The sequence below is a fragment of the Sus scrofa genome, chromosome 3 (assembly GCF_054392235.1).
Source record: "Sus scrofa isolate SSC_HxYL_T2T_F1_AM1 chromosome 3, Sscrofa_HxYL_maternal_Yorkshire_Landrace_v2.0, whole genome shotgun sequence".
Taxonomy (NCBI): Eukaryota; Metazoa; Chordata; class Mammalia; order Artiodactyla; family Suidae; genus Sus; species Sus scrofa.
In genome coordinates, this window is record NC_139385.1 from 120,894,902 (window position 1) to 120,914,113 (window position 19,212).

Consider the following 19,212-nt stretch of genomic DNA (forward strand, 5'->3'; position numbering starts at 1 on the left):
CATGCTGGGCCCTTGCTCCCCAAACGCCCTTTGTCTGGCAGGTGTGTGTTTGTGCCCTTTGTACCAACTATTTCCACCCAGTCCCAGGCAACCACCATTCTCGTCTCTATTTCTATGAGTTCAGCTCTTTCAGATCCTGCATATAAGTGAGAACACACAGTATTTGTCTTTTGGGACTTATTTCACTTAGCATGATGCCCCAAAGGTCTATCCATGTCGTTGCAAATGGCAGGATTTACTTTTTATTGGCTGAGTGATATTCTGCTGCCTGTATACATCACCTTTTCTTTTCTTTTCCTTTCTGGGGCAGCACCTGTGGCATATGGAGGTTCCCAGGTTAGGGGCTGAATCGGAGCTGTAGCCACTGGCCTACAGAAGAGCCACAGCAAAGTGGGATCCAAGCTGCATCTGAGACCTAGACCACAGCTCATGGCAACGCCGGATCCTTAACCCACTGGGGGGTGCCAGGGATTGAACCCACATCCTCATGGATGCTAGTCAGGTTTGTTAATCACTGAGCCACAACAAGAACTCCATTTTTTGTTTTTTTGTTTTTGTTTGTTTTTTTTAACGACACCTTTTCTTTATCCATTCATCCACTGATGGATAGTTAGGTTTTTCCTTGTCTGGGTTATTGTAAATGATGTTGCAATGAACATAGGAATGCTGGTATTTAAGATAGCATTTTCATTTCTTTCGGATCAATACTTAGGAGTGGAATTACTGGATCATACGGTCGTTGTGTTTTTAACTTTTTGAGGGAATTGCATACTGTTTTCCATAGCAGCTGCACCAATGTGCATTCCCATCAATAGTACACGAAGATTCCCTTTTCTCCTCATCCTCGCCCGCATTTGTCTCTGTCTTCTGGATGATAGCCACTCAATAGGTGTGAGGAGACATCTCGTTGTGGTTTTGAGTTTCCCCTAATGATGGATGATGTTGAGCATCTTCTCATGTGCCTGTGGGCCATTGGTATGTTTTGTCTGGAAAAATGCCCATTTTTTAATCAGATTGGTTCTTTGCTATTATATGACTTCATTTTGCTATTATATAGTGCTTTTTAGGGCTGCACTCATGGCAGATGGAGGTTCCCAGGCTAGGGGTTGAATGGGAGCTGCAGCTGCCGGCCTACACCAGAGCCACAGCAATGCGGGATCTGAGCCGTGTCTGTGACCTACACCACAGCTCATGGCAATGCCGGATCCTTAACCCACTGAGCGAGGCCAGGGATCGAACCCGCAACCTCACGGTTCCTGGTCAGATTCAGTTCCTCTGCGCCATGACAGGAACTCCTGATATGATTTCTTATATATTTTAGACATTAACTCCTTATCAGAGAGAGGGTTTTCAACTATTTTCTCCCATTCTGTAGGTTGCCTTTTAATTTTGCTGATAGTTCCATTTGCTGTGCTGAAGCCCCTCAGTCTTTCCCAATTTCCTCTTTCTGAGCAAATGGGCCTCACTCTGGAGACACCCAGTTTTCCACTTTTTCTTCAACAAGCTTTGACCAAATTCCTACTCACTCCCCTCAGCATGTAGAGGAAATTCTTTTTAAAATTTTTTTCATGGACACACTGGTGGCATATGAACGTTCCCAGGCCAGGGATCTAATCTGAGCTGCAGCTGTGACCTATGCCACAGCTGTGCAAATGCCACATTTTAAACCCACTGCTTCAGGCCAGGGATCAAAACTATGCCACCACAGCACAATGTCGGATCCCTAACCTGCTCAGACACAGTGGGAACTCCTCAAGGAAGTTCTCAAAGAAACTTGTTCAGCCCAGCCTTTATCATGAAGCATTGATCGCTGGAGCCCTGGAGGGAAAGCGACTTGGCCAAGGTTAGGGAGAGACAGAGCAGGACCTGCCACCAGTTGCCTCCTGGGCTGCAGGACCTGGGCTGCAAAATCAGGAAGAAAACTGCAGGACTCTCACCAGCCACAAGGGCCTCCAGAGGGAGCCAGTGGCCGCCTCATTCCTCTGGACCCCTGCCAGGGGGATGCAGTCCAGCCTCTGCGTGCCCTGGTCACTCCCCAGCCACTTCTTGGCTGAACCTGAACCCCTGCTGCTCCATGGGCCTCTGAAAACATCTTAATTACGTCATGCCTTGCAATTCAAACCAAAGTATGTGTGGAAAAGGAAAATGGGTTTTCAGTAGTTTTCTGCAAAATTCTTTGACAGGGTCTGGGCTCTTCCCATCCCCACAGTGGCCATGCACCCTGCACAGGATAATGAGAGGCACACAATAGGTCCGTATGCCCTGCCCTCCGATCACATGGTGGCCGGGAACATCTGACGCCCAGTGGTGACAGGGGAAGGGTGCCACTGGCCTCGTGGCTCACTGGCCTGATTCTGGCCAGGACCCATGAAGGAGCAGCAGTGGACCGAAGCTGCCCTCGTTCCCCTAACAACACCCGCCTTTGGACAGCCATAGGCCCCACGCTCAGCTCCTATCCCCTGACCTTCCTTTCATCTAACGAAGATGACGCACTAGCCCGGCTGCTCCCACCCTTAATATTTGCCTTCTCGGTTTCAATGAAAAGATTGTGGGGATGTTTCCAGAAAAGAGAAGGCGGGGCACGTGGCTTGGTTGAATGACAGTCTCCAGCAGTGGAAAAACTGATGACATCATTGCAGGCCTCAGGGTGTCTGAATAAAGGCAGGAAGGGAACGAACAAACAAGTCCTGTGTTATCTGGGAAAGAGCATCTCAGCAGAAGCACCCCCGGGGCAAAGAATCTCGATACATAGACTTCATCCAGTTGCCTGAGACCTGCCGTCTTACGCAGCCGGAGCACAGTCTTCCAACCCAAGAAAGGAAATCGGAGATAGTGATATTAGCTAATTGATCGAGCATATTCAGAGAAATCCAATCCGGGGGTCCCCCTTTATGCAGAGTTGCCACATCTCCCTGGCCTTCCCGGTCCCCCGTCTGCCATGATTCCTTAGTCTTTCTTTGTTTTTCATGACCTTGATGCTTTTAAAAAATACGAGCAGTTCATTTGCAAAATGCCTCTCCACTGGGGATCCTTGTAATGAGTAGATTAAGGTCATGCATTTTTGGCCAAATGCTGTGGTGCCTTCTCAGGGGTCCCCGGATGATGTCAACATGTCTTAGGCCTGATGAGGGTCACCTGGATCACTGGGTTAAGGTGGGGTGCACCAGATGTCACTATAAATTTACTATTTTTCCTTGTGTATGGAATTGCTATCTTATGGAGGGAGACTGCGAGGCTCCGTGGAGCCCTGTCTCTCATGCAATATGTTACGCACTGCATTTCGTATCCATCAGGGATGCTCACCTGCTATGGTTATTACTGTGCCGTCTGCCAAAGGGTGATGTGTTCTTCCCGGCATTTCTTCTACGTTTATTAATTGGGATGTTACTGTAAAGAGAATGATTCCCTCTCCTCTATTTATTTATGGGTTCGATTATTTATATCAGTATGAGCTCTTGGATAGTTTACTCCATGGGTTATAACCCTTTCCTATCAGTTTATTTATTTGGTGGTTTGAATTGTCCCAGCTTTGATGTTTGGTGCCGTTAGGTTGACTCCTGTGTCTTTTCTCGTGACACGTGGGAGCTACTTTCAGAAGCGGACCCCCGGGCTCCCTGGGCAGAAGTCCTGGTGGAATTGTTCTGGAGTGGGGCCTGGTTTTCGGATGTTCTTGCAGCTCTTCAGGAACTTCTGTCATGAGGCCTGGGTTGAGGTCCATCACTGTAGCTCAAAGTCATCAATTTACAAGTGAGGAAACGAAGGCTCGGACTTGCTCAGTTATAGCTGTGGAGTCAGGCGGGGCTGGGACTGTAGCCCTGTCTCCTGATTTCTAGGCCTGGGTCTCCCTTCTTTCACGGTCCCAGCTGCCAAATCACATGCCAGAGAAAATGGACATTCTGGACAATGGGTCTTACATCTGGGAACTTTCAGAGGTCCTTCCATTCACAGCTGTGTCATTCCCTATATGTTTGCCCTCTGATTGGGTGGTGTCTGAGGACGACATTAAAGGTGCTATTTGCCTTTTTAATTCTCAGTCTTTCACAAATGGACAACGGAGTTTTCCATAAGCTGTGTGATGGGTGATACGCAATAGACTGACCACAGAAGCAGCTATGGGAATACAGCTGTCCTATCAAACCAGACACTAAAGCAACTGGAAAGATAAAACAATGCCATGCTTCTCGCTAATTTTTTTTCTTAAAATATATAGTGATTTGTCATAAGAAATGCATTGTATATGTTAACACATAATAGGCTTATTATTTTAAAGAATTGATAAATGTACATTTTAAGTATTTGTCGTGATGAGTATTAGATAGAATCCATACAAAGTACTTTGGGCTTCTCTTTAAGAGTTGTAAAGAAGTCTCAGAACCAAAACATTTTTCCTAGAATGTAGGAGAAAGGGTTTTCTGCTTTTCTAGAATATTCCGATCAAAGGGGATATAACAAACTAAAAAAAGCCCTACCCTCTGCCACCTTCAAATTCTTTGAACACTGCTGGGGTCTTGGAAGTTCCAGCACCCCCTGCCTCACCACAGTGCTCCTAACCTGATTTTCACAGAAAGAAACATGAAGGAACTTCCCAGGATCCACACAGGCAAAAATTGTGTGCCTCACATCGTGAAAATAGTAGATTTGTGTTTTTCTAAGTTTATGAGAAATAAAAGAATAATTATAATCTCTGATTACACAATTGCTCTTTAAAGGGGTCTGATACAAATGTAATTCTCCAGAGCAGCTGGGTCTCAGGAGAGCAGAATCAACGAGCTAGGAGATGAGTCCTGCTTTTTCATCCCTTCCCCCCCTGGTGCCTGGCAGGTAGGAGCAGTGCACGCTGGTGAATCCGGATTGAGTTTTAGTCCCAAGGTATGAAAAGGCAGTGATTACTATGTAGAGTCCGTCTTGGTTTTTAGTTCAAATGAGTTAGGAAAAAAGTTTCCTGAGCACCAGCTCTGTGTCAGGTGCAGGGATGGACGAGGTCTGGTCCCTGACCTCAGGTATACGCCGTCTCCCTGGAGACAGAGGACTGAGGGCTGCAGAGCAGCCACGTGAGGGCCTCCCTGGAGAGGAGATGCCCACACCTTGGCCAGGACTTCCTGGAGGCTAGAGCCTGGGAGAACCGGGACTGGTGAGCTGTGCTGGAATCGCCTGGGGACGACTGACCCAACATTGTGCCATCTCTTTTCTGGAGGCCTGGGGAGGGCTGTAGTTTTAAAAAGCATCCAGGTGATTTTCATGGGCAGTCAGGGCTGAGGACCACAATTCTAAACCTAACTTTCCAGGGCATCCAGCAAGGACAGGTGGCATGGCTCACGCGGCCCCATGCAAAGGGAGACTATGGGCTCCTTGTTTAAAGCACTAAGAGCTTCAAGCTGGCGACAACAGAGTGTTGAACCAAGTGTGGGATCCTTCTGACCGCCGGACCTGTGTGAGGGGTGCACACCCGTGAGGCCAAGGAGGCCCCACCTGTTTTTTCCCGGCAACCTCCTTAAAAGGACCCAGAGTGGGCTTCTCATCCTCCGTGACTCTCCTGAGTAGAATCACGGCAGCCTCAAAGCAGATGGCTCCAGTCCTGTGGGTCCCCGGATGCAGTGAAGTCCTCTCCAAAGCGGAGAGCAGGTGGGGGAGAGCTGGCCCTTTGCAGGCCTCGCTCCTCCTGGGAATGACCTCATGCCTCCTCACAGCCGAGTGTGGCTGGCATCTCGCTCTGTCCCTGTGTACTCACCTCTGAGTGGCCGGTCCCCTTCCTTGCTCGCTCCCCGCCCCCATAGTGACCAAAAGGGAAACTGCTGCTGGGTCGCCCAGCTAGGGCTGGTCACTAACAGCAATTTCCCAGCTGGAGTTGGGATCATACAGGATGGAAAGTCGAAGAGAGTCGCTTCGTCCAGCCCCCGCCGTGGGATGGAAGATTCCCCTGTGGGTTGTGGTCCTTTGTCCTTTTACAGTTGCTGTACCAGCTACTGTCTGCACTGGCTGCTGAGCCCCATGCAGCGGACAAAGTGGCCACAGGGCTGGTGCCCCTGCTTGTGTGAGGGACCCTCCAGCCCTGCCTGCCCCCAGCCTTTGGCACCAGTTACAGGCCTGGGCCTTGGACGGGACACCCTCTCTTGCTGATCCTCTTCTTTTCTGTCTGGTTGGCTTCTCACCTGGAAGGGGGCACCTCATAAACAGTAGTTCTTTTTTTTTTTTTTTGCAAGGTGGAAAAGCTTGCATGTGGGCAGGAGGGGCAGAAGATAAAGCTTCCTCATCTTTTCTCCCTCCTTAGCCCAGGGCTCCACTGGCAGTGAGTAGTTAATCAATTTACTAAATTAAATCCCCTCCTCAATCACCCAGAATATCTAAAGCCAAGTGCTCATTTTACAGATGAGGGCGTGGGGGCCTAGGGAGGGGACACTTCTATCTGGGCCTGAGAAGTAGATACACTGACTGCTTATTAGAATTAACTGGGAGGAGTTCCCGTTGTGGCTCAGCGGTAATGAACCCAACTAGTATCCATAAGGATGAGGGTTCAATACCTGGCCCCGCTCAGTGGGTTAAAGGATCTGGCATTGCCATGAGCTGTGGTGTTAGTGCAGACTCGGCTCAGATTCCATATTGCTGTGGCTTTGGTGTAGACCAGCAGCTGCAGCTCCAATTTGACCCCTAGCCTGGGAATGTCCTTATGCCACAGGTGCAGCCCTAAGAAGACCAAAAAAAGAAGCAACTGGGAGCCTTGATGGCACCTAACGCTCAGACTGTGCACCTGACCAATTAAGTCAGAATCCTGGGGTGGGACCGGGCACAGTGTAGAAGCTCTGCAGGTGATTCAGGCCACCTGGATGGAGAGCTCTGGCCTCCAGGGGAAGTAGAGGCAGAGACTACGCCCAAGGACCAGGCCAGAGAGAGCACTGTCCATGCTCCTGTCCACTCGCCATGAGCAGGGGGGCTGGGTGGTCACGGCAAGTGCTTGGGGGGAGAGTCTGCAGAGGGGCATTTTTGGGGAGATGTGTTGGGGGTAGAGCTCTGGGCACCTCAGTGCACGTGCATCTCTGGTCTACCTGGCCCTGCTGAGAACAGGCACTTTGGCTGGACGGCCCAGGATGGGCAGGGCAGCAACTTGCCTGAGATGACCCTGAGTCCAGACCTAGAGAGAAAGGACGAGCTCAGAGCCCCACTGTCTTGGTGGGGGGGGGAGCTGGGACCAGACAGCCCCTGCTCTCCACGCCCATCTTTCTCCACATTCCTGCTGCCTTCTTGTAATCAGCGCGGGAGCTGAAACATGTGTGGATCTTAAAATCTCTCGAGGCAGCAATTTCTTTTGACATTTTATTATGCCAAGTGCACACATTAGGGAGACTAGAAAAATGCAGGCTCCAGTCCTGTCAGGAGACACAGGGCCACTCCCCAGCAGCAGACATCATACCATTTCCATCAGACTCTAAAGGATAAGACCTCTTCAAAATCATAATCACAGTGCCATGTCACACCTAGAAAGTTAATTCCTTCATATCATTAAATATCCAGTTAGTGTAGCTCGTGATTTTTTTTATAGTTTATTTACTCAAATGAGAACCCAAAGAAGATTTACTCATTGCATTGGGTTGATGTGACTCTGAAGTCATTTTCAGTCTGTAATTTCATTGTTTATAAGCTGGAATACTTTTCTAGAGAGAAACTTTCCCTCGTCACTATTTAGCTTGAAACACCCTTCCTATAGGAAAAGAAGGTTAGATGCTAAATTCTTTTCCTGTAGATCCCACTTTTCAGAATAATGAATTGGTTCATTCTAGCATCCTCCACATGTAGCAATGTGTGTTTTACTTATTTATGTGTTAGTAACTCTTAGCTGTTATGTACTTGGCATGTTTCCCTCTGTTTCAGTCTTCATTCTTCCTAATGCTCCAGTTGTCCCTCTTTGGCCTGTGGGAGGTTTTTTAAGTTGGGTCCTGAGTCCTTCTGACATGACCTCCGAGGTCTTTGAAAGCTTCCTTGCTTTCTGGTATCTCAAGATGTTCAGACTCACCTTCCAGCTGTTCTGGGCCATTTGTCCAAGAATCCCTTGTTCTTTTTAGTGGGAAATTGGCTTCCATTATCTGGGTTGCTCCTTGCTATCGGTTGGCCATTATTTCTAGCATTTTCACTGGATAGGCCTACCAGTAGCTCTCTTCTTTGGTTTTGCTTTTTTTTTTTTTTTAACAAATGCATCGTAAATTCATACTGATTATTGACTTTTTTTTTTTTTTTTTTTTTTTTTTTAGGACCACATCCACAGTGTATGGAAATTCCCAGGCTAGGGGTCCATTTGGAGCTATAGCTGGCAGTCCATGCCACAGCCACAGCCACCGCCACGCCAGATCTGAGCTGTGCCTGTGACCTACACCACAGCTCACGGCAATGCCAGATCTTTTAACCCACTGAGCGGGGCCAGGGATGGAACCTGAATCCTCATGGATACTGATGGGTTTCACTACATCTGGGCCACAACGGGAGCTCCAAGACTGATAATTTTTGGATCAAATTTAGGATTAGGGGATTAAGTTGTTACCAGTATTTTATTCTTACCAGTAGAGCAACAATGGAGAGTTTTGTGTATGCATCTTACAATTTTTTGGCCAGTGTATTTTGGAAGATAGGTCTCTCAGAATGGGACTGTGGGTCAAATTACCTTTGGCCCACAATCCATTTTACAATGCATAAGTCCACGTTTACCATGCGTAAGAATTTTGGTAGGTATTGGCAAATTCTTCTCCATTGGTGTAGCTGGGGGAAGGTGAGATTAGTTGGACAAGCCTTCAAGATGCACATTTTGAGCCAAGTTTCTACTTTTGAGAGTTCAGACATTTTGGTAAATCATATCATCAATCAAAAATGATTTGATTCCTGTCAAAAAGAAAAAAAAAAAAAAACCTAATCATTTCCCAGAAGCAGATGAGTTTGCATTTCAAAGTTTTGTCTTCGTTATGTTGAAATGTTCAATTTCTGCAGCCAGCTTGAGTTTAGGATACTTTCTGAATGACTTCCAAGGAATCACCATTTAGAATTTATTGTGCAAGTGGAATTTGTAAGATGCTGGGCTAAACGCTGTTTGGGATCCGAGAAATAGGAGATATTCTTATCTTGGCTTTCCAGAAGCTTATAATCCAGCTGAGGCGATAAGACTGAAAAATAACTATAACGTTAAGATAGTGCATAATTCAGTCAAGCAAAAGTTGCAGAGAATATCACCACGACAGGAGGACAGTTCAAGCTAGATCGATCAGGAAATGGTGCAGAGAAAAAGTGGGATGTGACTGGGTGGGGGCTGTGAAGGAAGCACCTTTATGAGCGATGGTGAGAAAGGACTGGGGGGGCGGGGCACAGTTGAGTTTTAGGCCACCAATTGTGTTGCTGTGGAAAGGTCCACCGCTGGGGACAATCCCAGGCCCAGTGATAGGCTGGGTTGGGAAGACCTGGGATAGAGAGGGTCTGGGCTGCCTGACATCCGCAGGGTGAGGGTGGTAAGAAGGGGGTTCCGTGACTCAACTGGAGTCGTGGGGAGATCAGCACGGTCCAGTGGACAAAGAGTGGCATCAGTCTTACGGAACAGGAGAGCTGGTAAGCAGGGTCCAGACCTGCCAGATCCAATGCAACGGGAAGTGCTGCCCACTGCCCCCAGGAGGAAGGCACAGGTGGGGGTGGTGACTATCCTGGCGGGCGGGCGAGGGAGGGATGATGGCCCTGGAAGATTCCGATCCTCAGTGCTGGGAGGAAGTCACGCGCCCACCAGCAGGGGGACGAGAGAGCTGCAGGGTTTATCCTTCAGATTTTCCATGGAAAGAAAAACATGGTGCCTACTGCCTGGCTTAAGTCTGGGTGATCTGGGTGGAGGTTATGACAGAATTCAGAGGGACCAACTGCTGCTGAGATCGTCTGTGTATAGCTCTGGAGAACCCTTGGGTCCCCAAATGATACGGGAATCCTGGTTCTTGTTCACGGCAGTCCAAGAATGAACTCTGTGAACACACGAACCCACGGGGAGCAAGCCAGCAAAGTCTTTATCAAAGGAAAGCAAATAGCTCCCAGGGCTGCTGGGAGGGGGGAGAAGAGCCCCCTTCTCTATTGTCCTACGGGGATTTTTATCTCTTCAAGGTGGGGAGGGGCACCAACGTGGGGTCCAGAAAGACATGGTTTTTCTCCCATTGGCATTGCTCAATTACCGATATCAGTCCTTGTCCAATAGGGGTTTTAGGGTTGGAAATGTCCTGTAAGTTTTAGGGTTTCTTTGTCCTTTTCTTTCCTTAGACTAAGTCACCATTCTTCTCATTCCTTTTCTGTCAGTTGAGGAGTGGGCTAGAGATCCGCATTTCCTGAGTTAACACAGACTGTGGGGAAGGTGCATTTCCTATAACAAAACAAGGCCTGTGGGGAGGTTACTCCCTCGAGCCCCCCCCCCCTTTTTTTTGCTATTTCTTGGGCTGCTCCCGCAACATACGGAGGTTCCTAGGCTAAGGGTCCAATCGGAGCTGTAGCCACCCGCCTACGCCAGAGCCACAGCAACGCGGGATCCGAGCCGCATCTGCAACCTACACCACAGCTCATGGCAACGCTGGATCCCTAACCCACTGAGCAAGGCCAGGGATCGAACCTGCAACCTCATGGATCGTAGTTGGATTCGTTAACCACTGCGCCACGATGGGAACTCCTCCCTCGAGCCCCTAAGCCACAAATGTTACTCAATAGCCATATCAAAGTAGGTATGGGAGCCCAGGCTCCTCCACGGACTACCTGAGTTAATATTCTGCCTCACAATCATCCCCTGGTGTTGATGGAGGAGGCAGCCCCTCTGTGTCACTGTGCAGGGTCAGTGAGTGACACTCTCTGGAAACCAGGCTGATTTGCTCCCCGCTTCCCTGGGAGGTTTGGAGGTTTCAGAGTTGAGGGGGACGTCTGGTGAGCCAGCACCATTTTATCCTCTTCTCAACAGCTGTCCTCTTCAAGCTCACCCCTCCCCACCACTTGGTCCCTGTGGTCCAGGGCAACAAACTCCAGCCCTGCTCCAGGGAGTGCTGCGTAACCCACCTAACGTTTCTGGGAAGTATGTGGTTCGGGAACGAGCAGTGCAATCCAGCTGAGGATTTGTGTTGAGCCCCTGGGGAAGCCATCTTCCTGGCTCTTTCCCAGTGGATTTGAACCTGAGGACATAGGGCCGAAGTGACTGTAGACCCTGGGAATCAAGTCAACAGAGCCAGGAGAGCAGAGCTTGTCTTTTAGGAATTTACTTAAAAAGCCTTTAGCATGGAGAGTGCATTGCCTGAGTGTAGGTTCTGGGATATCCTAGGGTTTATTGGCTGGCATTTCAAGTACCCTCTTCAGAAACCCATCCTCCACAGGGAGTGGATGAAGCCCTTTATATAATTTATCAGTGAAATGGGGGATGTGGAAGCACGTGGGTGGCTAGAAAGACTATGGTCTCCTCGTTCCCCTTTGCCTGAACAGAATATAGAAATCCCACCAGCTCGATGGCTCCGTCCTTGAAACCCGCTCTTCTGGTCCTTCATGCTCCTTTCCCAGAGAGTGACATTGGAAGCTCCCCTCAGAGTGAAACTTTCAAGCAAATACTCATTGGAGTCTGAAGACAGAGTGGAGCAATGCGGAGCTTAGGTTCTATAGGGACAGAAAATCATTTTCTGATATTATAGCCAACAGCTACCCTTCTGAGTTCTTTGCTATAATATCAGATGGATTAACCAGAGAACAATCAAAACTTTATTAGCATGTATTCCTTATGTATTCATGGAGATGCCCAGGGAAAAATGAGTAACTCGCGAAGGGGCTTAGAATCCAGGCTTTAATACCATCTTAGTGAAGAAAGGGGAGGGGGCAGTAGCCCTCTTAGGGGAGAGTGAATGAGTTTTAGGAAGAATGAGTGGGGGAGGGGGTAATGGCCTTTTGTGACAAAGTGTGTGAGTGTAGGGTAGACTTCTAGTCTCCTCTCTTGTGACAATGGTCAATAGCCTCTGGTTGCAGGAACTCCCAGGGAGGGAATTTATGGCAGTTGAGTTCCTTTTGGAAGCTCTGTTTTTTTTTTGTTTTTTTAATTTAATTGGAGTGTAGTTGACTAACAATGTTGTATTAGTTTCAGATGTACAGCAAATTGAATCAGTTATACATGTACATATATCCATTCTTTAACTACAGAATATTGGATAGATTTCCCTGTACTACATGCTGGGTCTTTTGCCAGTTATCAGTTTTACGTATAGTAGTATGTATATGTTAACCCCATCCTCCTAATTTATCCCCCCCCCAGGTTCCCCTTGGTAACTATAAGTTTGATTTCAAAATGGTTAAGTTTTGTAAATAAGTTCTTTTGCATTATTTTAAAATTACATTTCACACGTGATATCATATTTGCCTTTCTCTGACTGACTTCACTTAGTGTGATAGCCTCTAGGTCCATCCATGTTGCTGCAGATGGCGTTCTTTCATTCTTTTTTATAGCTGTGTAATATTTCATTGTATGTATGTACCACATCTCCTTTACCTGTTCCTCTGCCCAAGGACATTTAGGTTGCTTCCACGTCCTGACTATTGTAAATAGTGCTGCAGTGAATCTTGGGGTGCTTGTTATCTTTTCAAATTACGGTCTTCTCTTGATATATGTCCAGGAGTCGGATTGCTGGATCATATGGCAGTTCTCTGTTTAGTTGTTTAAGGAATCCGCATAGTGTTTTCCATAGTGGTTGCACCAACTTATATTCCTACCAACAGCATAGGAAGGTTCCCTTTTCTCGACACCCTCCCCAGCATTTACTGTTTGTAGACTTTTTGATGATGGCCATTCTGCCTGGTGTTTTGATTTGCACTTGTCTATTATCAATGTTGAGCATCTCTTCATGAGAATCTTGGCCATCTGTCTTTGGAGAAATGTCTATTTTGAACTTCTGCCCATTTTTTGATTTTTTTTTTTAACATACAGCTGCATGAAATGTGTGTATATTTTAGAGATCAACCCCTTGTCAGTTTTTTGTTTGCAAAGATTTTCTCCCACGCTGTGGGTTGTCTTCTCATTTTTTTTTTTTTTTTTTTTTTGCTGTGCAAAAGCATTTAATTAGGTCCCATTTGTTTGTTTTTATTTTCATTACTCTAGAAGGTAGATAAAAAAAGACATTGCTGCAATTTATGTCAAAGATCACCTATGTTATCTTGTAGGAGTTTTATAGCATCTGGCATTACGTTTAGGTCTTTATGGAAGATTTGTCTTTACGCAGATAAGGGGAGCTCAGAGATGGCTCTTCCCTGCATTTGCTATTTTTCAAGTGCCTATAACTCAAAATAATTAATATATGAATGTGGCATATTTGTGGTGGCATATTCTGCTACCCTTCATACAATTTTCATATATATCTGTTTGCTATGTATTTTTTATGTATTTGTCAGGCTTTGGTCCAAGATCTGCTTTCATAGACAAATCTTCCCTGACAGTGGGGGAGGGGTGCATAGTGGCCCATTTACCTCTGATGCTGATATTTGGCATAAGGCCTCTACCCTGTGGAATGACCACACTGGCCAGAGCAATGAGGAAAAGCAAGTTCTGATGACATTCGCTGAGCACTGAATTCTGTCACAGCCCCTGGACTTTTCCAATGATGAAGGCAGTGTATTCCCTTTTTGCTTTGGCACTTTTTTTTAACAACTATGAAAAAGAGTCCTAACTGGTCAGCTCTTCCTCAGTACAACACGTCTTAAGGCTGTGACGACATGGGCAAAGTAGCGTCCAATCACTCCTGCAAAAATGGAAGCATAACACATGTGTAAACTCTGTTTTATTCACTCCACTTTATTCTGGGATGTATACTACAGAGAATACAACTCACAAACATACCAGTGGACATTGAAAACTAAGGCCATTCTGTGAGTTATTTTTAAAACTTAGTGTTTTGCACGTAATGATCTTTTAAAAATATGAATACTAAAACCAAGATTCTCTCCTGAAATAAGAATGTAAGGTCAGCACAAAACAGCTTTAGGGCCATATCTAATCTGAAGCGCATCGTGTGACAAGACCATTTTCGTTCCCTACAGCATAACAACAGCCCTGAGCAGCCACGACCTCAGCAGCAAGCTCTCTTCCCCAGGTGTCATCACGAAGTAGCATTTACCACAGTGACCAGTGTGTTAGAAATCATTTTTCTCCCAGTGAATAGCAAAAAGAGACTTTTACCTAAGAGACACCTTGCAGAATTCTCGGAACAAGTAAAAGAAAGGGACCCGTAACTAAGGCACTGAAAGCACATTATTTATATAAAGAAATGTAAACAATTTGATACCAACAGGCTCCCTCCATTAGTCTCTATTATAAAAGTGCACGAGGGCAGCGTGGTCCGGCCAGAGCTTGGAGTCCGGGTGAGCTGGGAACGCCTCCCTTCTGAGAATTCAGTCTCAGCCGTCAATACACGACACCTGATGTAGGGCCGTGGAAGTAACATTTCAAAGCGACTCAGGTAGAAGCGGTGACTTCTCCCAGTGTTTTAGTAGCATTACAAGCACGGAAGGATTTTATTACGAGTTTTAAATTACAGGCCCTGACATTTATTTATTTCTGTATCTGCCACGGTCTACTGATTTCTACAACTACTTTGGCTTGTTTCATCAAAGACACCTGGGGGGAAAACTTGTGACTTCATCAGTAACCCTCCTTGCAGGTTCCAATTTTAAGGGTCCATGTCCCATAGAAACCACATTCATTTTATTTAAAAGGTTTCCAAACGGTAAAGACGTAACAATTGGACTTACAGCCCTGTAAACATTTCAAAGTCCACTGAGTTCACATTTGATGGACTGAAAGGGCATTAAGCCTTGGTAGGAGGTGGGTGTCCACATGCACCAAGACAAGCAGCTGCCGTGCCCAGAGTGACAGAATCAGAAGGGGTGGGCAATAATCACTCCTGAAGCAAATTATTGAAGCTGCATTAGTCTCTCCTCGACACTTGGATATTTAATTTTTTTCAATAAGAGAAGTTGTCTTGGAAAACATAATTTTAAAAGAGGCCCTACTGCAAAAAACAAAAACATACCGAAAAACAAAAACGGCAACCTTTTTCTTTTTGAAGGCATACTTCTAATTCTTAGAGCAAGTACACTGTCTCAGTTTCAGTGCTTATGAATTCTGGTGGGTAAAAAAGTTTGCATTTTATCTTAAACGTTTTTTTTAGATCAAAATAAAATGAGCTTTTAAAGGGGAAAAAAAAATATTTCCCCTTTTACAGGTTTCAGAGAGTTAAGGGCACGCTGTTAAAGTCAGACCGTGAATGAAAGGGCCATGGGTGCTGGAGGAGGGCCGAGGGGCTGCATTGCAGACACCTGCGGGGGGGAAGACACAGCCTCTCCCTCTTCCCTGGGCAAATGCAATCCTGATCCTTAAACCGTTTCTTGTTTCCAAATATAACCAAAGAAGTCTGAGCGAGATTTAAATTAGAAACCACTTTTATTAAGGGGGGAAAAAAAGGTTAAAAAAATAACCACCTTAAAAACCATGGAAGTTAAACAGCTGCGTTTAGAGCAGATGTGCATAATAACTAATTAGTAGCTCCCAGCAGGATTAAAAACAGCCTAGAGGGAGGAGTTAAATATAGGCTGGTGCTGCTCAGCACAGGCACTAGTTAGTTCTCCTCCAACAAAAAAAGATGTGCCGACACAGTGCTGCTGTTACCAGGACTTTGTGCAAGAGTCTGCTCGGTGAGTCCAGCACCCAGCACTGCGTGCTTGCCTTTCATGGCGATGCCCGTGCCCACTCTTGGGTGGAAGTCATCATCCAGCAGAAATGAGATGTAAATAAGGAGAAGGCACTCTGGCCAACGAGTATGGAAAGCAAGAAACAGCAGTTGAGGCTGGTTCAAGGCAGGAAAAAGTTTGGTTTGCTAACAGCTAAAGACTTTTAATTGCCCCATATTTTCTGCTGCTCTGACCAGCATCCCCATTACGACCAAAAAAAAAGTAGTTGCAGGGCTCCAGTGGAGTGGAAACAATGACCACACATTTCTTTCACCTCGGAAGGAGACGGGTGCTGTTGGTTTGCTGGATTTTCCATTGATTCCAAATGACAGGAATCCTTAGGCGAACAACTGGTCAAAAGTGGGTTTACATTTTACTAATGAAAGAGGCGGCCTGGGACTGAAAAAGAGAGAGAGAGCCTTCACTCTCATTAAAAAAGGATTAATTTTTGTGTGACCATTTTGGTTTTAAGAATGAAGTTTGTCAAGGCTACAAAGGTTGAATAATTTAGGTTAAACCAATATGGCCCCACCTGAAAGTGTTGCTGTTGTTTTAATGGCAGAAGTTAAGACACTACACACACACAGAAAATACAATAACCGTCCTTTTTCATGGCAGGTTTTAAGGAAATATTTCAACCAGGACACAACTGCGAAAGAGTCTCTGATGGCAATAACAGAGCGTTTGTCTACGCTTTCCTTTAAAAAGGTAAGTGACTTGCTGATACCATTTTTAATTGAGAAAAGTGACACCTGCCAACCAGCACGAAACATGCAAGGTTCCAGAAGGGGAGAACTAAACCATGTGAGTTTCTAGCTTTAAAAGTTCCAGCTGCGGTTTCTGAGTGGAGAGCCTGTGGTCGCTCCCTGAGACTCAACCAGGTCGCATTTTCCGCGTAAGAAAAGGGCACCGCGGTCTTCTGAAGTGTAGGTTGGCGCAAGGCGAAAGGCCAAGACTTCATGAATAATGAAGGGCTTCCTATCAAAGTGTTTGGTTGGCCTAAGGACAAGGGGTTTCCATTTTCTGGCCTTAAGGAAGGATGCAAGGGTTTGACTTGGCGTAGAAATGGGCCGGGACATTGTCGAGAGGAAGGGCCGGGAGGAAGGGTCCTCGCCTCCATGGTCAAGTGCCAGCACTTGATCCGGGCCAGTGCTCAGGAGCCCCAGATCAGCCTTCTGTCTGGGGAGTTTGTTAGGAAGGAGGATGGGGCCTTGAGGAAAATCTTGTGTGTGTGTGTGTTGTCTGCAAACGGCCTGATGATTGTTTAATAAACACTCTGGCCTGAGTTATTTCACAGCGACTGCTCCCTGCCACACAGTGTTGAAATTACATTCAGAGATTTAAAAAAAAAAAAAAAAAAAAATCATGTGTGTAGCAATCTTTCCCCACAAAACCAAGTGCAAATATCTTCAACAAATAAGGATGGGAGTAAGAAATATTTGACGTAGTCATGCAAAAATGCATCTCAGTTTACAAAAGCTTAGAATATTTTCAAAATATCCCCTTGTTTTTTTTTTTTTTAAACACCATGAATCTTAGAATCTTACTCATTTTTCTTCGCATTTAAATGTGGCTGTTTGTGTAAAAACCGGTAACATGCAAGTTCGATGAGCTCCAGTCCACCAAATAGTCTCTCCTGCAGCACGAGGATGACAATGATGATTATAAAATACCACCGAGCGAGACTGTAGAAATAGATGAGCAGGCACATTGCAGGGCTGAACAGGGTCCAGTACAGTATAGACAGCCACTTGACCACAAGGACCCTGAGCTCAGACTTGCAAGGTGGAATCACAGTCTGTCCCGTAAAGGCAAAATTCTTCTCCCCTCGATAGAAGGAGCGCAGCCTCGCTTCCTTCTCCTCCCACCGCTTGTGGCACCAGAGCTGGAGGTCCTCCTTGGACGCGGGGAGGGAGGCCACTGGGTATCGGTGGACGTGGAAGTGGATCTCCTTGGGAAAGTCCCCGAGGAGGAGGTGCCTCTCTGTTTGAGGAATGTTGTGAGGGTATGCCACCGTGATGTCGTGGACAGCATCCAGGTTCTTACCTAGGTTTTGGAAAAGATAAAGGTACAGGTGGAGTAATGCTCAATCTGGGCAGCAGTGCTGATTCACACCGCAAGGCAGGAGAGAAATCAGGACAGAGTGAACCACGATGAGCAAACAAGGGCTATAACTACTTGCGTTCCTGGACCCTTGAGTCAATATTTACCAGTCATTTTTAGTATTTTTATCTGCTTGCCAATTACCACAAAGACCTTTAGAAACTATCTTCATTCACAGAAACAGTAATCTGCCATTCTAGAACTAAATGAATAAACACATTAAGTCAGATTTGAGATAGGAATTAAAGAGCACAGACCAGCTCTTTTACACCAAGACTCACTGCTTTGAGACCTCCTATGAATGCACCCTTCTCTATAAAAAAAAAACTTTCTCACCTTTAACCCATTATTACCATGAAAGCTACTAGAAAGACTGAGTCAGACTGGATAAAGTGGCCAGACATGGTTGGAAACTTCCATACGATTTTTTTATTTTTAGAAACATCAATTTGAAGTCTGAGTGAGACCCTAACCCAGTGTACCATCATCCTCATAAATCTCATGATTTAATTACTTCGGGGTTAAGTGTTTTCAGCAAAGTCATATGCCAGATGCTGGAGATAGAGACCTGACTAAAACATGGTCCTTCACCTCATGCAAGAGTGTCCAACAGAATCAGGGAGACAGGCAGGCCCAGTCCCCTGACAGGGGCGTGTATAGGAAGGCAGATAAAGGGGCAGGAGCTGGCAGGCGGAGGGAGCCTCTGGTAGAGCACTGCAGGCTGAGGGCCCTGAAGGTGGGCTTGGAGGCATTCAGAGAAGGCCCACAGCTCAAACTTTAGCACCTGCACTCAGTTCTCTATGCCACAGAGAAGCACCTTAAATGGTAAGGCACCACTTAAGGATTTTAAATAGAAAAGGGACCCGAATATGTTTGATTTTAGCTGGGGAGTGTCTTGGGGGTGGTAACAAGAAAAGTCTTGACAGAACTAGGAGCAGGAGAGGTCGGAAGAGCAGTTTGAAGGTCATTACAAGGCAAGAAGGAGAGAGGAAGCAGGGACTAAAGGAAGTAAAATGCCCAAAGAAATCACAAACAAGAACAGGCGTGACGGAGGTGAACGGGAGCGGGCGCCGAGCCCAGGCTGGATCTGCTCAGGGCTCTGAACAGGGGTGGGTCTTTAAGATTAGAAATATGAGTGGTGTGCAACCTTGAAGGGATCCGAGGATCACCTGTGGAGCCCTGTAACGAGGCCCAGGGAGGTTATGTTTTTTGCCCAAGGGCACACAGTGTGTTGATGTGGCGTCTCTGAAAGTTGCTTTCTTCCCTATCAAGTTATTTCAGCGAGAGGCTTTTGATGTGAATTTTGATTCATTACAACTGTACCATTCGGGCCAAATTCATCTGTGGTGGTGGCAATCAGAACGGTAGTTGTGT

The 19,212-nt window shown here is 46.3% G+C and overlaps 1 protein-coding gene across 1 annotated transcript in view; it reads right to left on the minus strand.

Annotated features, from left to right (window-relative positions):
• Positions 1-17,259: 17,259 nt before the first annotated feature.
• LCLAT1 (lysocardiolipin acyltransferase 1) overlaps positions 17,260-19,212 on the minus strand; it is a gene marked incomplete at its 5' end in the record, with an annotated part of 119,144 nt that continues 117,191 nt past the window's right edge. Inside the window, 1 exon segment of the mRNA NM_001142845.1 lies at positions 17,260-17,781. Within this exon segment, the coding sequence (NP_001136317.1) occupies positions 17,279-17,781 (503 nt within the window). The 3' untranslated portion in view covers positions 17,260-17,278.